Source organism: Gigantopelta aegis, chromosome 3, assembly GCF_016097555.1.
Source record: "Gigantopelta aegis isolate Gae_Host chromosome 3, Gae_host_genome, whole genome shotgun sequence".
Classification (NCBI taxonomy): Eukaryota; Metazoa; Mollusca; class Gastropoda; order Neomphalida; family Peltospiridae; genus Gigantopelta; species Gigantopelta aegis.
The window spans coordinates 13,059,893-13,076,859 of record NC_054701.1 but is presented as its reverse complement, the minus strand read 5'-3'; the positions used below and the strand labels follow the sequence as shown (position 1 = coordinate 13,076,859).

The 16,967-nt window shown below is 38.8% G+C and overlaps 1 protein-coding gene across 2 annotated transcripts; it reads left to right on the top strand.

Annotated features, from left to right (window-relative positions):
• The first annotated feature begins 23 nt into the window (after positions 1-23).
• On the top strand, positions 24-9,203 carry LOC121367537 (peptidyl-prolyl cis-trans isomerase-like 1). Of its 2 annotated transcripts, none has more exons than XM_041491770.1 (4): positions 24-156; positions 3,301-3,455; positions 5,032-5,100; positions 7,143-9,203. In XM_041491770.1, the coding sequence occupies exons 2-4, from the start codon at positions 3,302-3,304 to the stop codon at positions 7,364-7,366; spliced, it is 447 nt and encodes a 148-aa protein (XP_041347704.1). In that variant the 5' UTR covers positions 24-156; position 3,301; the 3' UTR covers positions 7,367-9,203. The 2 variants fall into 2 exon arrangements, with proteins under 2 accessions (XP_041347704.1, XP_041347703.1); XM_041491769.1 differs by lacking the exon at positions 24-156 and adding an exon at positions 1,338-1,413.
• Positions 9,204-16,967: the final 7,764 nt, after the last annotated feature.

Below are 16,967 nucleotides of genomic sequence, written 5' to 3'. Positions count from 1 at the left end.
TCCGGTTCTCAAATGTCCAAAGCTACTTCCTCCTGGAAATACTTTAAATTAAATTAAAAATATCTTAACTAACAAAACAAATATGTGTGTAGTTAATTGTTTATCAAAGTAACACATAATACAGTTCAATAGAAGGAACGGAATGTAATTGTTTAGGTGAGAACGTATATTATTGCTATAGCTCTGCTTTAAAATGATTTTGTTGAATACAGCAAAGAATCACAATTTTTGTGTGGAAAGCGCAACCTAATATAATCTATGATTTATCATATATACTAGCCATGTAATAACTTGATTTATTATTAAACAGTGAGTTAAAATGACCAAACAGGCATCGATCTAGTCTTAGGCTTGAAGGGCAGGGGATTTGGACTTTCCACAGCTTACGACGAACTTTTTTCACTGATTTTAAAGTGCTTTTAGCACCCTTCCAATAAACTTCCAATATAAATGATTGGATGCAGCCTGCAAAACATGCAGCACTCATTTTGTTTAGAGTGTTTAAAATAACTTTCTGTCATGTTTCCGGAAAACATTCGATTCTGATTGACCACATTATGGCACATACCTTAAACTATAGAGATGTTAATTTTACGAATTTGTCAGGTATTTGTTCATGTTGTTGTCTAACCATTTAAAATAGTAACGCCATTCTTCAATAACAATTTTGTCATACTTGTTATCAACGTAAATCTACATTTCAACAACATGGCAACACACTGTATTCAGGCAGGCGACAACGCTTGTAAATTTATTAAAACTGTACACGTATAAATTATAGACCGTCACCTTGCAACAGTACATGATATTCTGATATGATGAGGCAAACTTGTAATTTTAACCGTTTCGGTCCTTTTCGTATAAATAATAATACACTGGAGAAGAAGAGGAAAAGGAGACGAACGTAAGAAGAAGAAATATAAGATACAAAAAGCAGAGGAACTAATAAATAACAAGGAAAAAACTCGCATAACTAAAATAATTTTTTAGCTGATTTTTTTTCAGGGGCGTAGGCTGGAGGGGGGGGGTTCGTCCGAACCCCCCTCCCCCCGCTGAAGCAAATGGTCTGCTTTCAGAACTAAAACATACAGGTTTATACATATGGAGTTTCTGGTGGTCCAAAAACAAAAACAAAAGGCCCACTTTATTCATATTCGACCCCCCCCCCCCCCCCCGGTTCAGATCACGCTACGCCCCTGTTTTAAATCGCAAATTGGTTAAAATACAAATTAATTTTAATACTACCAATAGTAGCTCATTGGCTTTCTATAAAAAGACCTTAGCTGTATTATAATTTGTGTTGTTCTTGTTGTAATAAATGCTCCGACAGCGGTGGAGGAAATACATTACAAACAGGACAATGGCGATACCTTCAAAATCATGGCAGCCGCCTTCGGTTACTTTAGAAACTACGTATGAAAACATTTAAGCTTACATTGCTGATTACTATATTTGGGTTACGATAATTATCTTTTGTTGTTGTTATAGTTCGGAATAATGCTAATTTATACACGTGCTTTGGTCGGTCTAATGAAATACCGAAAAGATAATCATGATCATGAAATGCCCAAATGAAAGTGAAAGTACATAAATGGCAAAACTAGTTTTGTTTAACGAAGCCAGTAGGGCACATTGATTTATTCATCATCAGCCTTTGGCTGTAATAATATTGACATAGACTTAGAGGCAGCGACGGTCAGCAAGTAATTTTTCGCACCCTTGTTTTGGCTTCGTACATGTATGATAAATATACACGTATCCAACAGATATGTTTTGGTATACATGATATATCATATACTTGACAAGTGTTACTTTTTATTTCTTTCATCTTTTAAAACATAAAATTTATATTTTGTCAAAAATTATAAATAAAAAGAAACGTCCAGGGTGCAAAAAGTGACTGCCGTCGACATTAGTTCATCAAGATATGATATGTCAAAGTTTATCTTGAAGTTCTTATGGGGAAAGTAAAGTCTGAACTGCATTGTTAACAATAACTATAAATTACTTGCCTGCTTTAATTACCATTAGATTTTCTCCACATTTTGTCCAGACACAAAAAATAACAGTGACACAGATTGCACATTTATAACAAATTGTAACCAATTAAACCATCTGAATTGTATTGACTTCGCTGAGATCTCCTAGGATATAAAAGACACAATTTTGGCTTTTTAAAGCTAAGATTCCATTAACGCGGTAAGCGAATGCAGCATGTGTGATGCATTATGCGTCAAAAATGGAAATGCATGTAGATCCATGAGAGTGATTCCATATGTCTGGCTGCGGATGCGATTTGTCATGCGGCTGTGAATGCAGAAAACTGAAACGCTCCATGTAGCAATTCGTGCGGTAACTGATTACAAAATTGGTTGAGGTAAATATGATGTCAGGGATGGGTGTTTTTAGTTGGCGAGATTTGCCACGACAATACCAAGAAACAAAGTATCAGTCCAAAATACCGAACAGCTCATTGAGCTAGTTAGGGAGCATCCTCTCATCTGCAATCCAAGGCTACCGGAACACAAGGATGCCCAGTTAATGTACAATACATGGTACAGTATTGCAGAAATACTTGCTATGGATAAGTTCGGTAGCAAGTAGGCCAGATCATATATACTCGCTTTGTGTACACTTCAATGTTCTTGGCAAGAAAATCTTCAGCAAAAGAGACTGAAAACGCATGGGGAAACGTTTATATGGAATCTTACAAATTGCATACAAATACCGCATCCGCATCATGCATCACGCATGCCACATGCTGTATCCGCTTACCGCATTAATGGAATCTCAGCTTTATGGAATACCAGGGTTTTATCACCTATGTTTCTAGACTCCGTTAATGGGCAACATTCCCCACCATTCTACAGAGGCTATCATGTTATGTTGTTTTATATTCCCAATTTTGGAGTAAAAAATTCCCAATCTGAATGTAAATCTCATTCACTTGACAAACCTCTCCCCAATAACGTTTTGTAATGCACAATAGATATATTTATTTATTAAACACAAGTACATGTGTGTGTATATATATATATATATATATATCAGTACTTTCATAATTCTAACTTCTAATAATAAGATGTTTATGAAATGAAACTTAAAAAATCAATGCTAAAATTCCCAATGTCAAAGCCATGGGTGTGAAGTCAAATTTTAGAAATAAAACCCTGAATACATTTTAAAACAGAATATGAACATGGAATTTGGAAATTGGTAACTTACTGGACATTATTAATTATTACAAATACCTACATGTACATGTATGATATATGTAAAATTATTCTTTGTTAATTATAGGATGGGTACTGTCATAGTGGAGCTGTACTGGAAACATGCAGCAAACACTTGCAGAAACTTTGCAGAGCTTGCTAGACGTGGTTTCTACAATGGCGTCAAGTTCCACAGAATCATTCCCGACTTCATGATTCAAGGAGGAGATCCGACAGGCACTGGTATGACTTAAACTTGTTACATTCTTGTCATCAGATCGTTTTGTTTTCAGCTCAATTGTAGAGGTGCCAAATATTTTAAATTTGCTTCTCAGGTTTAATATTTCGATTTTTAAATGTCTGACATTAAAGTTAGGGCATCATTTACATGAACATAATGGGTTACGCAACAAGAAAGTGGGTTACCCAGGGCTCGCGCCAATTGTGAAAAAAAAAAAAATTGCGAAAGAATTTTCGGTTTGGCGAAAAAATTTGCGAAATATTTTTTCCCATGTTGATGTTTAAAACCAAACATGGCTTCAACCAGTTTCATTCAATTGATCCACCTGCGGGTGTGAATAAGTGTCATTTGCATGACCGCGTGGCCAGTCCACTATTCAACAGTGTATTGCCAGCTGCTTGTAAAGCTAAAAAACGTGATTAAATAATATGAAATACTGTTTAAGGCATTGTTGATACTAAATGTTTGATTACTAGCTTTACTTTTTATTACTCATGTTTTGTTGTATGGTTAATGTGGTAAATCTAGGTGGTTGAGTTAACTTCCACGAAGTGGGTGCATTGGTGAGGAATACATATTGTTTCTCACTTATATACAATTATTATTAATTAAAACTTTCTACGTTTACAGATTTTATTTCAAATATATTCAATGGGGAAATTATAATTTATTTGTACTATGTCTACTGATATAGTATTAATGCCCACATGATACATCCCTCCTCCCCTTGCAGAAAAATACAAAACTCTTGAAGCACGGCGTGAAACTGAAAGAACTTTTTTCCACTTATGAAAAACAGTATTTTGATCGCAATAACATATAGACGTTTCCCCCCAAAATTTTGCGACAGTTATAATTTCAATCTGATTAAAATTAGCTCTACTGGTCTAACAGCATTGTGTGGAATCCCATGTCCAGGTGACATTTCATCTATAAATAATTTAAATATCGACCAATTACACTTCGCCTTTTATAGCGTTATTCGGGAGCATACAAATTCTAAAAATATTGGGTGAATATGCAATAGGCGAACTTGTTGGTCTATTTCAACATTAAAAAACAGAGGGAAAAGTGCAGTAATAAACTCTGGATTGTATACTATATAAACATATTTTATGGCTATACCATCACGGTTTATTTTTTTCGTCTTGAAACAAATTTTATATAAAATTTCATATTGAAATTAGTTTCCGGCATACTTCTAATTCACCCGAATCATTTCGTATATCCTCGGCATAATCCCGAATGTTTTCAAATACTTTTCAAATCACTGGCATAATTTTGCATGTACGGTTTTGATTGGTCGAATAAAAGGTAACTGGACATGAGCTTCAACGAGATGCTATTAGATCCACAGGTAATAGTAATTAACTAGTGGAGCTAATTTTAATTAGATTGTTGTAATTTTATATATTAATTTTCACCCCCCTCAAAACCTCCCCTAAAGTTCCCTTGGCATTCCGCCTCATGTCATTAGGGCCCCCATAAATGGATTTTCTGGATCTGCCACTGGTTGTATTGGTACAGGTGGAATGTATTGATGAAATATATGCTAAAGATGACTGTCACGTTTTACAGGGAGAGGAGGAGCTTCTATCTATGGACGGTACTTTGATGATGAATTTTCTGATGAATTAAAACACACTGGTATTGTAATCTTATTTTTCTGTCTCATTATATGTTTTGTTGTATCATTGTGATACATGTATCAAGTATTGTATAAACAGACAATATGTGATTTTACCTCTTTAATCTCTTCAGAAAATACTTGGGCAAACACTATTTTATGTGTAATCAGGGCTAGTTGCAAAATTTAAGAGCAATTGGTGAATTTTTGTAAGAAAATAACAGGATTTCTGCAATTTTTAAAGTTTAATAGATAATTTGTCAAAGTCAGATATGTTCACCTATAACTAGCCCTCACAATTTCCTTGTTTTGTTTCCGTACAGTTGTGTGATGATTGAACACTTGCAATGACTACGTGTGTGGAAAACATTCAGTGTTTTTTGCCTCAGGTTTATAAATACCGGCCTCGGTAGTGTCATGGTTAAGCCATTGGACATAAGGCTGGTAGGTACTCTGTTGATAGCCCAGTACTGGCTCCTACCCAGAGCGAGTTTAATGACTCAGTGGGTATGTGTAAGACCACTACACCCTCTTGTCTCTCACTAATCAATAACAACTAACCCACTGTCCTAGACAGACAGCCCAGATATGCTTGAACTGTAATTGCATATAAGCACAAAAATAAGTTGAAATGAAATAAATGTATAAATGGATTTATGTCATCAGTGGATAAAAATATCCATAGGTTAAGCCTCCAATAGGCATTGGTCAGGATTTAGCTTATGCGGTAGATAGCTCACCTAAGATGTCTGTGTCGTGTGATCGAACCGTCTCAGATTTAGCTCATTCGGTAGATAGCTCACGTAAAATGTCTGTGTCGTGTGATCGAACCGTCTCAGATTTAGCTCATTCGGTAGATAGCTCACCTAAGATGTCTGTGTCGTGTGATCGAACCGTCTCAGATTTAGCTCATGCGGTAGATAGCTCACCTAAGACGTCTGTGTCGTGTGATCGAACCATCTCAGATTTAGCTCATGCGGTAGATAGCTCACCTAAGATGTCTGTGTCGTGTGATCGAACCATCTCAGATTTAGCTCATTCGGTAGATAGCTCACCTAAGACGTCTGTGTTGTGTGATTGAACCATCTCGGAGGATTCATTGAGTTTTGTCTGTCCCAATCAGGGCCGAATTTCACAAAAGATTGTAAGGCTAGTTTTGCATGTAAACGTAAATCTACGACTAAACCACAACTTTCATTACTACTATAGTTCAACAAATATAGTTTGAAGAACACATATTTCATTTTCTTTTATCTTTAAAATATCCAGCTTCCGTAATGATGTAATTTTCTGCGTGAAATTGATGCCAAACATGTGGAAGCACACGACCGGTATAACTGCTAGTAGCCGACGTAAACTCACTATGTTTAGTGAACTGGGGCCCAGTGCCCCAAAGCAGGGTTAACTCTGCCGCTAACCAAATTCGCTAATTGCAAATTTTAAGACAATTGGTAAATTTTATTTTAATTTGACAAAATAATTTCATGTACCGGTAATGATTGATATTTTGTTAGAAAATAACTAAGGTTTTTGTAATTTATAGAGTTAAAAAGATAATTTGGCAAAATTTTCTGCTCACCCATAGCTATATGTAATCATGCATTGTCTGTGGTATGTGCTGTCCTGTCTGGGAATGTGCCAGGGTTTCTACCAGAGGGTAAAACAGTTATTGTGCCATACCCCAAATGTTTTGCAGATTTTTTTTTTTAAGTTAACCTTTTAACAAAATTAATTACTCTTATCCTTACTGTATGATTTTCTTAACCCTAACCCTAAACGTATCCCATTTTCTAGTGCCATACGCAAAAATTTCTTCCTGGTAGAAATACTGTGTGCATATATATAAAAGATCCCTTGTTACTTATTGGGAACATGTAGCATCTTTCTTCTGAAGACTGCATGTCAGAATTAACATCCATTAATGTGCTAGTGGAGTCATTAAACTACACAAACATAACTTTTTAAAACGTTTAAAATGTGCTGAGGTGTTAAAGAAAATTTCCTTTTATTTCAGTATGGTTTTACATTGTCAGTGGTTTTCAGTATGAGTTTATACTTTCAGGCGCTGGTATTCTGTCCATGGCGAACAGTGGACCCAATACGAACGGAAGTCAGTTCTTCATCACGTTGGGCCCAACCCAGTGGCTTGATGGAAAACATGTGATCTTCGGTCGTATTCAGAATGGGATGCAGGTGATCAAGAGGATGGGCAGTGTGGAGACTGACAACAATGACCGCCCAGTGGACGACATTAAGATTGTCAGGTCATCGATTACACCGTCATGACAACCAGAGACACTGGTGAATCGGTTTGAGTTACGAGTGGTCTCACATCCCACTTTGACAGTCAGGAAGATTTGGTGAATGAGTGGTGATGTTGGGGATGGAAGGAAGCACATACGTAGTATGTAGTTTTGACAGGCAGGTGCAGATCCAAGGGGTGGGTGCTGGGGGTGCACATCTCACTTCCTAGACTTTGTTTATTGGATGAATATAATGACTGGTATTTTTTTTTTTTTTTTAATTTGTGGAAGATATGATATGTTGTCTTCAATTGAATGGCAGCATGTTTTTGGGAAGGATTGCCTGTATAAAATGAACATTAATATTATAATTTGAAGTACTTTTGAATCTGCACCCATCGTTAGAAAAGCATGTATCTGCCTCTGGCTAATATGGGGATGATGAACATTAGTTCAGCTGAGTAGCAGTGGGAGACTTTGCACTCCTACAAAATATACTGTTTGTAAGGGGAAATAACTCTGTTCGATTATTTTTACATGACGTGATCTGGGCAAATATTTCCGAAGCTATCTTAGTGCTGTGGAATCGTGAAACTATCATAAGCTATTATGACGTGTGCTGTAGTGACGTCATAACCTACAATGGTTTTAGATTCTTAACGCAAAGATAGCTTCGAAAATCCCTAGCCTGGATACCAAATTAATATGCCTGAGTACTCAAACAAACTTTAAGGTTTAATCTTATTTTATTTCATGCATGTTAATATTATGAATTTTCTGAATTAACACATTCTATGTTTTGTGGTAGTTTTTTAGTCAAAATTTTGAGCTTCAACCTCAATACAAAAGAAAATGAATTATGAGTTAATTCCCTTCAGTTGTAAACATTGTTTGCTCGCATTCACCTAACCATAATCCGGTCAGTATTTGTAGTCTAAGATTGCTACTGAAATGTATGTTTGGACTGGGATTTTGTGCACACATCAACTCAAGTGGGCAGTTCCTACTCCAAATCATATGATCAGATATGTATAATTGTTATATACAGGTAGAAGACCACAGTTATTGTGAATCTTCAGCTGAGATTTGTGCATACCAGCCCCTGACATCCTAAATGCCCACCTATGCTTTAAAAATAAATATATTGGTATTTTTAGTATCAGGAAAATTACTAATGTGGTCATAATTATAAAGATGGCTCATTTTAAATATTTTGAGTTAATTTGTTTGATTAAATTCCAAAATGTGTCCCAAACTGCATTTTTGACAAATCACACCCAAGTGGTATTTGGCAGATATGGGGCATATATTTATAGAAACTTTGCTGATCAAACCTTACAAAAACTCTCATCAGGTGTAGCTAATAAATGTTTCACAAAATCAGCTTATTTAAAAATTACTAAAATTGTTCACATCCCATTTTTGTCATAAGGAAAACTCAGTGCATGAATACCAAGCCTCATTACAGCTAAACCATTTGCACTCCTGGTGAAAAACCAAATGTAATTTAAAACAATAACTCTTTGGCTATCAATAAACTTAACAATTTAATTCATAAACCCTAATAATTACCCTTCAAATATGGATCTATCTTAAAAACAACACATGAACTATTTTCAAGGTACACAAGGGAGCTAACTGCATACTGCTACTAGAATTACTTTAAGCCACAAAAGATGAAAGGAAATGTATGACTTGAGGCAGTGATTCTAGAATACCGAGGTGTTACCACAGTTGTTGAGGTGTGAGAAAATGACAGTTGTGGAAGTGTGTAACAATAAGCAAGAACTTGGATCAGATGGTTAAAACTTGTGAATTGTGTCTTAACTGTTTTATACAAATGTTTTTAATGATCTTTGAGCAAATAAATAAGAATACTATTTTGAATTGTTTTCATTTGTACACCACCATACTATCAAACATGTACATATAATCATCTATATTAGTTATGTGTCGAGGACAGCATGCTTGTATGAGCTTCAATTTTTTGTAGGGGGTCAGACTGATTTTTGCTAATAACCGTACCCATTGGCTTTTCACCTTTCTGCCGTTCGAGAACTATGGTCATTGACTTTTAAAGGGACATACCCTAGTTCAACCTGTGAAAATTAACACTAAGTTTAGTTGAGCTACAAACATGTAACACATTTTGGATAAAGTTACAATTCAGTGAAACATGAGTCTGTGACTTTGAAATGGTGAAATACCCTCTGAAAATAGACTAAAACTCGACTCCATAACTGTTACGGTACTTCTCAGACGCACGTGCGTTTTTAAAAATATGAGAAATGCATTTTGTGATAATAAAAACACCAGGATAACCAAAAACATTTCGAATGTACGGAAATTGATAATCTAAATAATAAAATCTAAGTAAAGTATGATTTAAGTTATCAAAAACGGTTATAATAGTCAAAAATATGTGTTAGTGTTTAAAAACTAGGGCATGTCCCTTTAATATATGAACTTAAAATAAATGACCTTTTACGTTTTACCCACACACTTCAACCTATCTTACAGTGGATCGGGGAAGTGTTTGTCTTGGAGTGTGTGTGTGTCTGGGGAGGAAAAACACCTAATTGTTTGTTATTCAGGAAAATTAGTATCCATAAATATATAGGGTGATGGGTAAACATTGAAGGTGGTGGGGGTGGGGTGGGGTGGAAAGTAAGATTGGATTCACTTCCAAAAGGCGAGAGTGTTCATGTTACAGGATCCTGGATCCGCCGATGCATTGGCTAATGGGTGTCAAACGAATGTTACAAACAAAGATTCTAAATTTACAATTAAAACTATTGGTACGTAATTACAAGAATTAAAATGTTGACTTTAGTTTTGTTTAAAGACACCACTAAGCACATTGATAATTTTGGCATATAACCTTAGAGAGAAAATCAGCTAAGTGTGTCCATTAATAGCAAGTGATCTTTTATATGCAGCATCCCACAGACAGGATAGCAAATTCCACGGCCTTTGATATACCCCGAACAAAAGATGTTTTCAATGTCGACTTTGGTATGATAATTATATTTTTCAGTTTCAGGTTGCACATTCAGAACAAAAAACCCCTAAAAGCCAAATAAACACCTACACAAACATTGCAAACAACATTCTAGAACTACGTTAACCCCCAACCCCCTCTCCTCCCCCCCCCCACCCAAAAAAAAACCCCACCACAATATAAATTTTTAGGGTTCTGTATTTTCACAATTCCAACTGTTGTATCTCTTGTTTAATTCTCGCTCCAGCCAGTGCACCACGACTGGTCCATCAAAGGCTGTGGTATGTGCTATCCTGTCTATGGGATGGTGCATATAAAAGATCCCTTGCTGCTAATCGAAAAGAGTAGCCCATGAAGTGGCTACAGCGGGTTACCTCCCTCAATATCTGTGTGATCCTTAACCATATGTCTGACGCCATATAACCGTAAATAAAATGTGTTGAGTGCTTAGTTAAATAAGCCATTTCCTTCCTCTTGGGGCGGAACGTAGCCCAGTGGTACAGTGTTCGCTCGTTGCGCGGTCAGTCTAGGATCGATCCCCGTCAGTGGGCCCATTGGGCTATTTCTCGTTCCAGCCAGTGCACCACGAGTGGTATATCAAAGACCGTGGTATGTACTACCCTGTCTGTGGGATGGTGCATATAAAAGATCCCTTGCTGCTAATCGGAAAGAGTAGCCCATGAAGTGGCGACAGCGGGTTTCCTCTTTCAATATCTGTGTGGTCCTTAACCATATGTCTGACGCCATATAACCGTAAATAAAATGTGTTGAGTGCGTCGTTAAATAAAACATTTTTTTTTCTTTTCTTTCTTTCCTTCCTCTTGTTTAAATGGTGGTGTTCCACAGTACATTTTGTCGAGATCAATAAATTAAGATTTACACGTCGTTTAGATTTGCAATTATACCCTTGGTGGACCCATTCACAGATTGGGATTTCCCCTGTCCCAAACAGTGCACCACGACTGGTAAATGAGAGTGCACTAACTGGAACGAGAAATGGCACCATTGTCCCACCGACGGGGATCGATCCCAGACCGACCGCGCATCGGACGAGCGCTTTACCTTTGGGATAATTAGAAAAAGAATTAAAAGTCCAAGTATTTTTAAACATGATCTAATTTGATAGTTATCTAGGTGTAACCCAATACTCCGCTGTACAAACTTCAAATTGACAAAAACCATTGGCACGTCCATCGCTATAGTATTGCAACAAAAATAATAAAACTAATAAAACTAAATCGATTTTATCTAGTACATCTGTCTTCGAACCGTGATGACAGACGCAAGCCTAGCATTACTGACTGATTGTCATACGGGTTCCCATTTTTGTAGAGGGTTGGGGTGGAAGGGGGAGGCAGATTTTTGCCCGAACTAAACGATAATGACCGAATCTGGATAACATTTATTCATATACTCTTCTAAAAAAGAAACGCAAAAGGGTACAAATGGGTATATCTCCGATTTTATGTTTCCTACCGGTTCATGCTTTGTGAATATAAGGTCATTGCATGTCCCAAACACATTCCCACGGTTACATTCGATAAAACGCAGCTACTGTACAATAAAGTTCCAAAATGTGAATATTCGCAAAAACGCAGCCACGTGCAAACCATGTCACCACTGCACGTGCGTTGTCTGCACGTGCAACATGAACACCGACAGTATAAAAGTGCAGGGTGTTCGCTTGCCTGGCCTCTGTATCTGGCCGACAGTTGACAATCCAGGACATGCCACGTCTCAGTGAACCGCAGAGAAACAATGCCATCGGCCGACTAGACGCAGGCGAATCCAGAACGGCCGTTGCCAGGGCATTCCATGTGTCCCCAAGCACCATCTCCAGACTGTGGGACCGTTACCAGCAACATGGATCAACACGTGACCTCCCTAGATCCGGTCGACCACGGGTCACTACCCCCGGGCAGGACCGCTACATCCGGGTACGCCACCTTCGGGAACGATTGACTACTGCCACCTCCACAGCCGCAGCAATACCAGGTTTGCGCAGGATATCCGACCAGACCGTACGGAACCGCCTACGTGAGGTAGGAATTCGTGCCAGACGTCCAGTTCGAGGTGACATCTTAACACCACAACACCGTGATGGAGACAGGTGTGGTTCAGTGACGAGTCCCGATTTCCGCTCCGACGTCATGATGGAAGATGTCGCGTGTATAGGCGTCGTGGTGAACGTTATGCGGCAAACTGCGTGCAGGAAGTGGACAGATTCGGCGTGGGTAGTGTCATGGTGTGGGCAGCCATCTCACACACTGGCAGAACTGACCTGGTCCACGTGCAGGGCAACCTGAATGCACAGGGCTACATTGACCAGATCCTCCGGCCACACATCGTTCCAGTTATGGCCAACGCCAACGCAGCGTTCCAACATGACAACGCCAGGCCTCACACAGCACGTCTCACAACGGCTTTCCTACAGAACAACAACATTAATGTCCTTCCTTGGCCATCGATATCACCGGATTTGAACCCAATTGAGCATCTATGGGACGAGTTGGACCGACGCCTCCGACAGCGACAACCACAGCCCCAGACCCTGCCCGAGCTGGCAGCAGCCTTGCAGGCCGAGTGGGCCACCATCCCCCGGGACGTCATCCGTACTCTGGTTGCTTCAATGGGCAGGCGGTGCCAGGCAGTTGTCAACACACGCGGAGGCCACACCCGGTATTGACTCCAGATGACCTTGACCTTGGTGGTGTGTCCTATCACTTACTCACAATGGACTAGAGTGAATTGTGAACAATCCTGCAACATTTGGTAATTATCGGACTCACCATTCAATAATTAAATCAATTCTCCAAATGTTACGACAATGTGGTTTTGCGTTTCTTCTTTTGAAGAGTATATTAGCGTTACTGTCAAACAGCTATAGGGTTGCATAGAATCGCAAAGCATTACAACTAATAGCCTATTGTGGGTAGAATGGTGGAAATACATAGTAAAAAGGTTTCAGGCCAGCTCATTTTGCCCGAAACCCTGTATCGTTTTTGTCCGAATTTAAAGATTTGCTGCAGCAGTTAACAATTAGCATAAGCTCACGAGACAGGAGGGCAGTTGTCCCCTGCTCCCCGTCTCTTACGCTTATGCTAATTGTTAACTGTTATAAACTACATTGTGTATTAGTAGGTTTATGACAATAATTAAATGAAAGTCAGTTATCGTAATGTCATAAAGAGCCAGCATTCATTTTTGTGTGTAGGGTATCACATTTCATATATTTCCCTCAAACCATATCCGATGCTATTCAACCGCGCGATAAGATTGTACGCGGGTAGAACACACATTTGATAAAAATTAACAATATCGCACACAACTCGATTTTCAGGAGGTTTGCTATTTTTATTAAGCACGCTCAGCCATTTTTAAAATGTTCAGCATTAATGCTCTTAGAAATAGACTCGCTCAAAAAGATGTCAGTCTTCTGGTTATTTTTAATTAATGTATATTTTACCAGTAAGATTATACGCCATGCCCGCATTTATGTATTGTAACAGGATGGCGTCCGGTAATTTCTAATTAAATAAATAACCGAACAAGGTGAAGTGACGGTGTAAACATTATTTAACTAAAACTAATGACGCTGCCTTGCAGCAGCTAATCGGATATCTTTAAATGAATAACCCACATACGTGTAATATCACCGTGTAATATAAAAAAATGGTACACAGCATTTTCCCCAAAGGATGTGTAATTTTTTTTTCCATCTGAATAATAGCAGGGGATCTGGCCATTCTATATTAAGAAGGCAGCACATGCCACGGTCTTTGATGCAGACTTACACGTACCTTATCCATAGAGGGTGTTACTGGTCGTGTTGTGGTAGCTTCAATGTCCTCTGGTCGTCAACTCTATAAGCCTGGCAGAACATTAAACAGAACACTCGAGCTAGTGTTGTGGTAGCTTCAATGGCCTCTGGTCCTAATCTCTATAAGCTGGACAGAACATATAAACAGAACACTCGAGCTAGTGTTGTGGTAGCTTCAATGTCCTCTGGTCCTAATCTCTATAAGCCTGACAGAACATATAAACAGAACACTCGAGCTAGTGTTGTGGTAGCTTCAATGTCTTCTGGTCCTGACCGCTATAAGCCTGACAGAACATTAAACAGAGAAGGGCCAGAGGACACTCGAGCTAGTGTTGTGGTAGCTTCAATGTCCTCTGGTCCTAATCTCTATAAGCCTGACAGAACATATAAAGAGAACACTCGAGCTAGTGTTGTGGTAGCTTCAGTGTCCTCTGGTCCTAATCTCTATAAGCCTGACAGAACATATAAACAGAACACTCGAGCTAGTGTTGTGATACCTTCAATGTCCTCTGGTCCTAATCTCTATAAGCCTGACAGAACATATAAACAGAACATTCGAGCTAGTGTTGTGGTAGCTTCAGTGTCCTCTGGTCCTAATCTCTATAAACCTGACAGAACATATAAACAGAACACTCGAGCTAGTGTTGTGGTAGCTTCAATGTCCTCTGGTCCTAACCTCTATAAGCCTAACAGAACATATAAACAGAACATTCGAGCTAGTGTTGTGGTAGCTTCAATGTCCTCTGGTCCTAACCTTTATAAGCCTAACAGAACACATAAACAGAACACTCGAGCTAGTGTTGTGGTAGCTTCAATGTCCCTGCTCCTAATCTCTATAAACCTGACAGAACATTAAACAGAACACTCGAGCTGGTGTTGTGGTAGCTTCAATGTCCTCTGGTCCTAATCTATATAAGCCTGAAAGAACACATAAACAGAACACTCGAGCTAGTGTTGTGGTAGATTCAATGTCCTCTGGTCCTAATCTCTATAAGCCTGACAGAACATATAAACAGAACACTCGAGCTAGTGTTGTGGTAGCTTCAATGTCCTCTGGTCCTAATCTCTATAAGTCTGACAGAACATATAAACAGAACACTCGAGCTAGTGTTGTGGTAGCTTCAATGTCCTCTGGTCCTAATCTCTATAAGCCTGACAGAACATATAAACAGAACACTCGACCTAGTGTTGTGGTAGCTTCAATGTCCTCTGGTCCTAATCTCTATAAGCCTGACAGAACATATAAAGAGAACACTCGAGCTAGTGTTGTGGTAGCTTCAGTGTCCTCTGGTCCTAATCTCTATAAGCCTGACAGAACATATAAACAGAACACTCGAGCTAGTGTTGTGATACCTTCAATGTCCTCTGGTCCTAATCTCTATAAGCCTGACAGAACATATAAACAGAACATTCGAGCTAGTGTTGTGGTAGCTTCAGTGTCCTCTGGTCCTAATCTCTATAAACCTGACAGAACATATAAACAGAACACTCGAGCTAGTGTTGTGGTAGCTTCAATGTCCTCTGGTCCTAACCTCTATAAGCCTAACAGAACATATAAACAGAACATTCGAGCTAGTGTTGTGGTAGCTTCAATGTCCTCTGGTCCTAACCTTTATAAGCCTAACAGAACACATAAACAGAACACTCGAGCTAGTGTTGTGGTAGCTTCAATGTCCCTGCTCCTAATCTCTATAAACCTGACAGAACATTAAACAGAACACTCGAGCTGGTGTTGTGGTAGCTTCAATGTCCTCTGGTCCTAATCTATATAAGCCTGAAAGAACACATAAACAGAACACTCGAGCTAGTGTTGTGGTAGATTCAATGTCCTCTGGTCCTAATCTCTATAAGCCTGACAGAACATATAAACAGAACACTCGAGCTAGTGTTGTGGTAGCTTCAATGTCCTCTGGTCCTAATCTCTATAAGTCTGACAGAACATATAAACAGAACACTCGAGCTAGTGTTGTGGTAGCTTCAATGTCCTCTGGTCCTAATCTCTATAAGCCTGACAGAACATATAAACAGAACACTCGAGCTAGTGTTGTGGTAGCTTCAATGTCCTCTGGTCCTAATCTCTATAAGCCTGACAGAACATATAAACAGAACACTCAAACTAGTGTTGTGGTAGCTTCAATGTCCTCTAGTACTAATCTCTATAAGCCTGACAGAACATATAAACAGAACACTCGAGCTAGTGTTGTGGTAGCTTCAATGTCTTCTGGTCCCGACCGCTACAAGCCTGACAAACATTAAACAGAGAAGGCCCAGAGGACACTCGAGCTGGTGTTGTGGTAGCTTCAATGTCCTCTGGTCCTAATCTCTATAATAAGCCTTACAGAACATTAAACAGAACACTCGAGCTGGTGTTGTGGTAGCTTCAATGTCCTCTGGTCCTAATCGCTATAAGCCTAACAGTACACATAAACAGAACACTCGAGCTAGTGTTGTGGTAGCTTCAGTGTCCTCTGGTCCTAATCTCTATAAGCCTGACAGAACACATAAACAGAACACTCGAGCTAGTGTTGTGGCAGCTTCAATGTCCTCTGGTCCTAACCTCTATAAGCCTAACAGAACATATAAACAGAACATTCGAGCTAGTGTTGTGGTAGCTTCAATGTCCTCTGGTCCTAACCTTTATAAACCTAACAGAACACATAAACAGAACACTCGAGCTAGTGTTGTGGTAGCTTCAATGTCCCTGGTCCTAATCTCTATAAACCTGACAGAACATTAAACAGAACACTCGAGCTGGTGTTGTGGTAGCTTCAATGTCCTCTGGTCCTAATCTATATACGCCTGAAAGAACACATAAACAGAACA

Bases quoted from the DNA above. Each gene is read 5' to 3' on its own strand.
- LOC121367537 (XM_041491769.1), top strand. From the start codon at position 1,361: ATGGCGATACCTTCAAAATCATGGCAGCCGCCTTCGGTTACTTTAGAA. The intron at 3,456-5,031 runs GTATGACTTAAA...CACGTTTTACAG, and splicing joins AGGAGATCCGACAGGCACTG to GGAGAGGAGGAGCTTCTATC. The intron at 5,101-7,142 runs GTATTGTAATCT...TTATACTTTCAG, and splicing joins TGATGAATTAAAACACACTG to GCGCTGGTATTCTGTCCATG.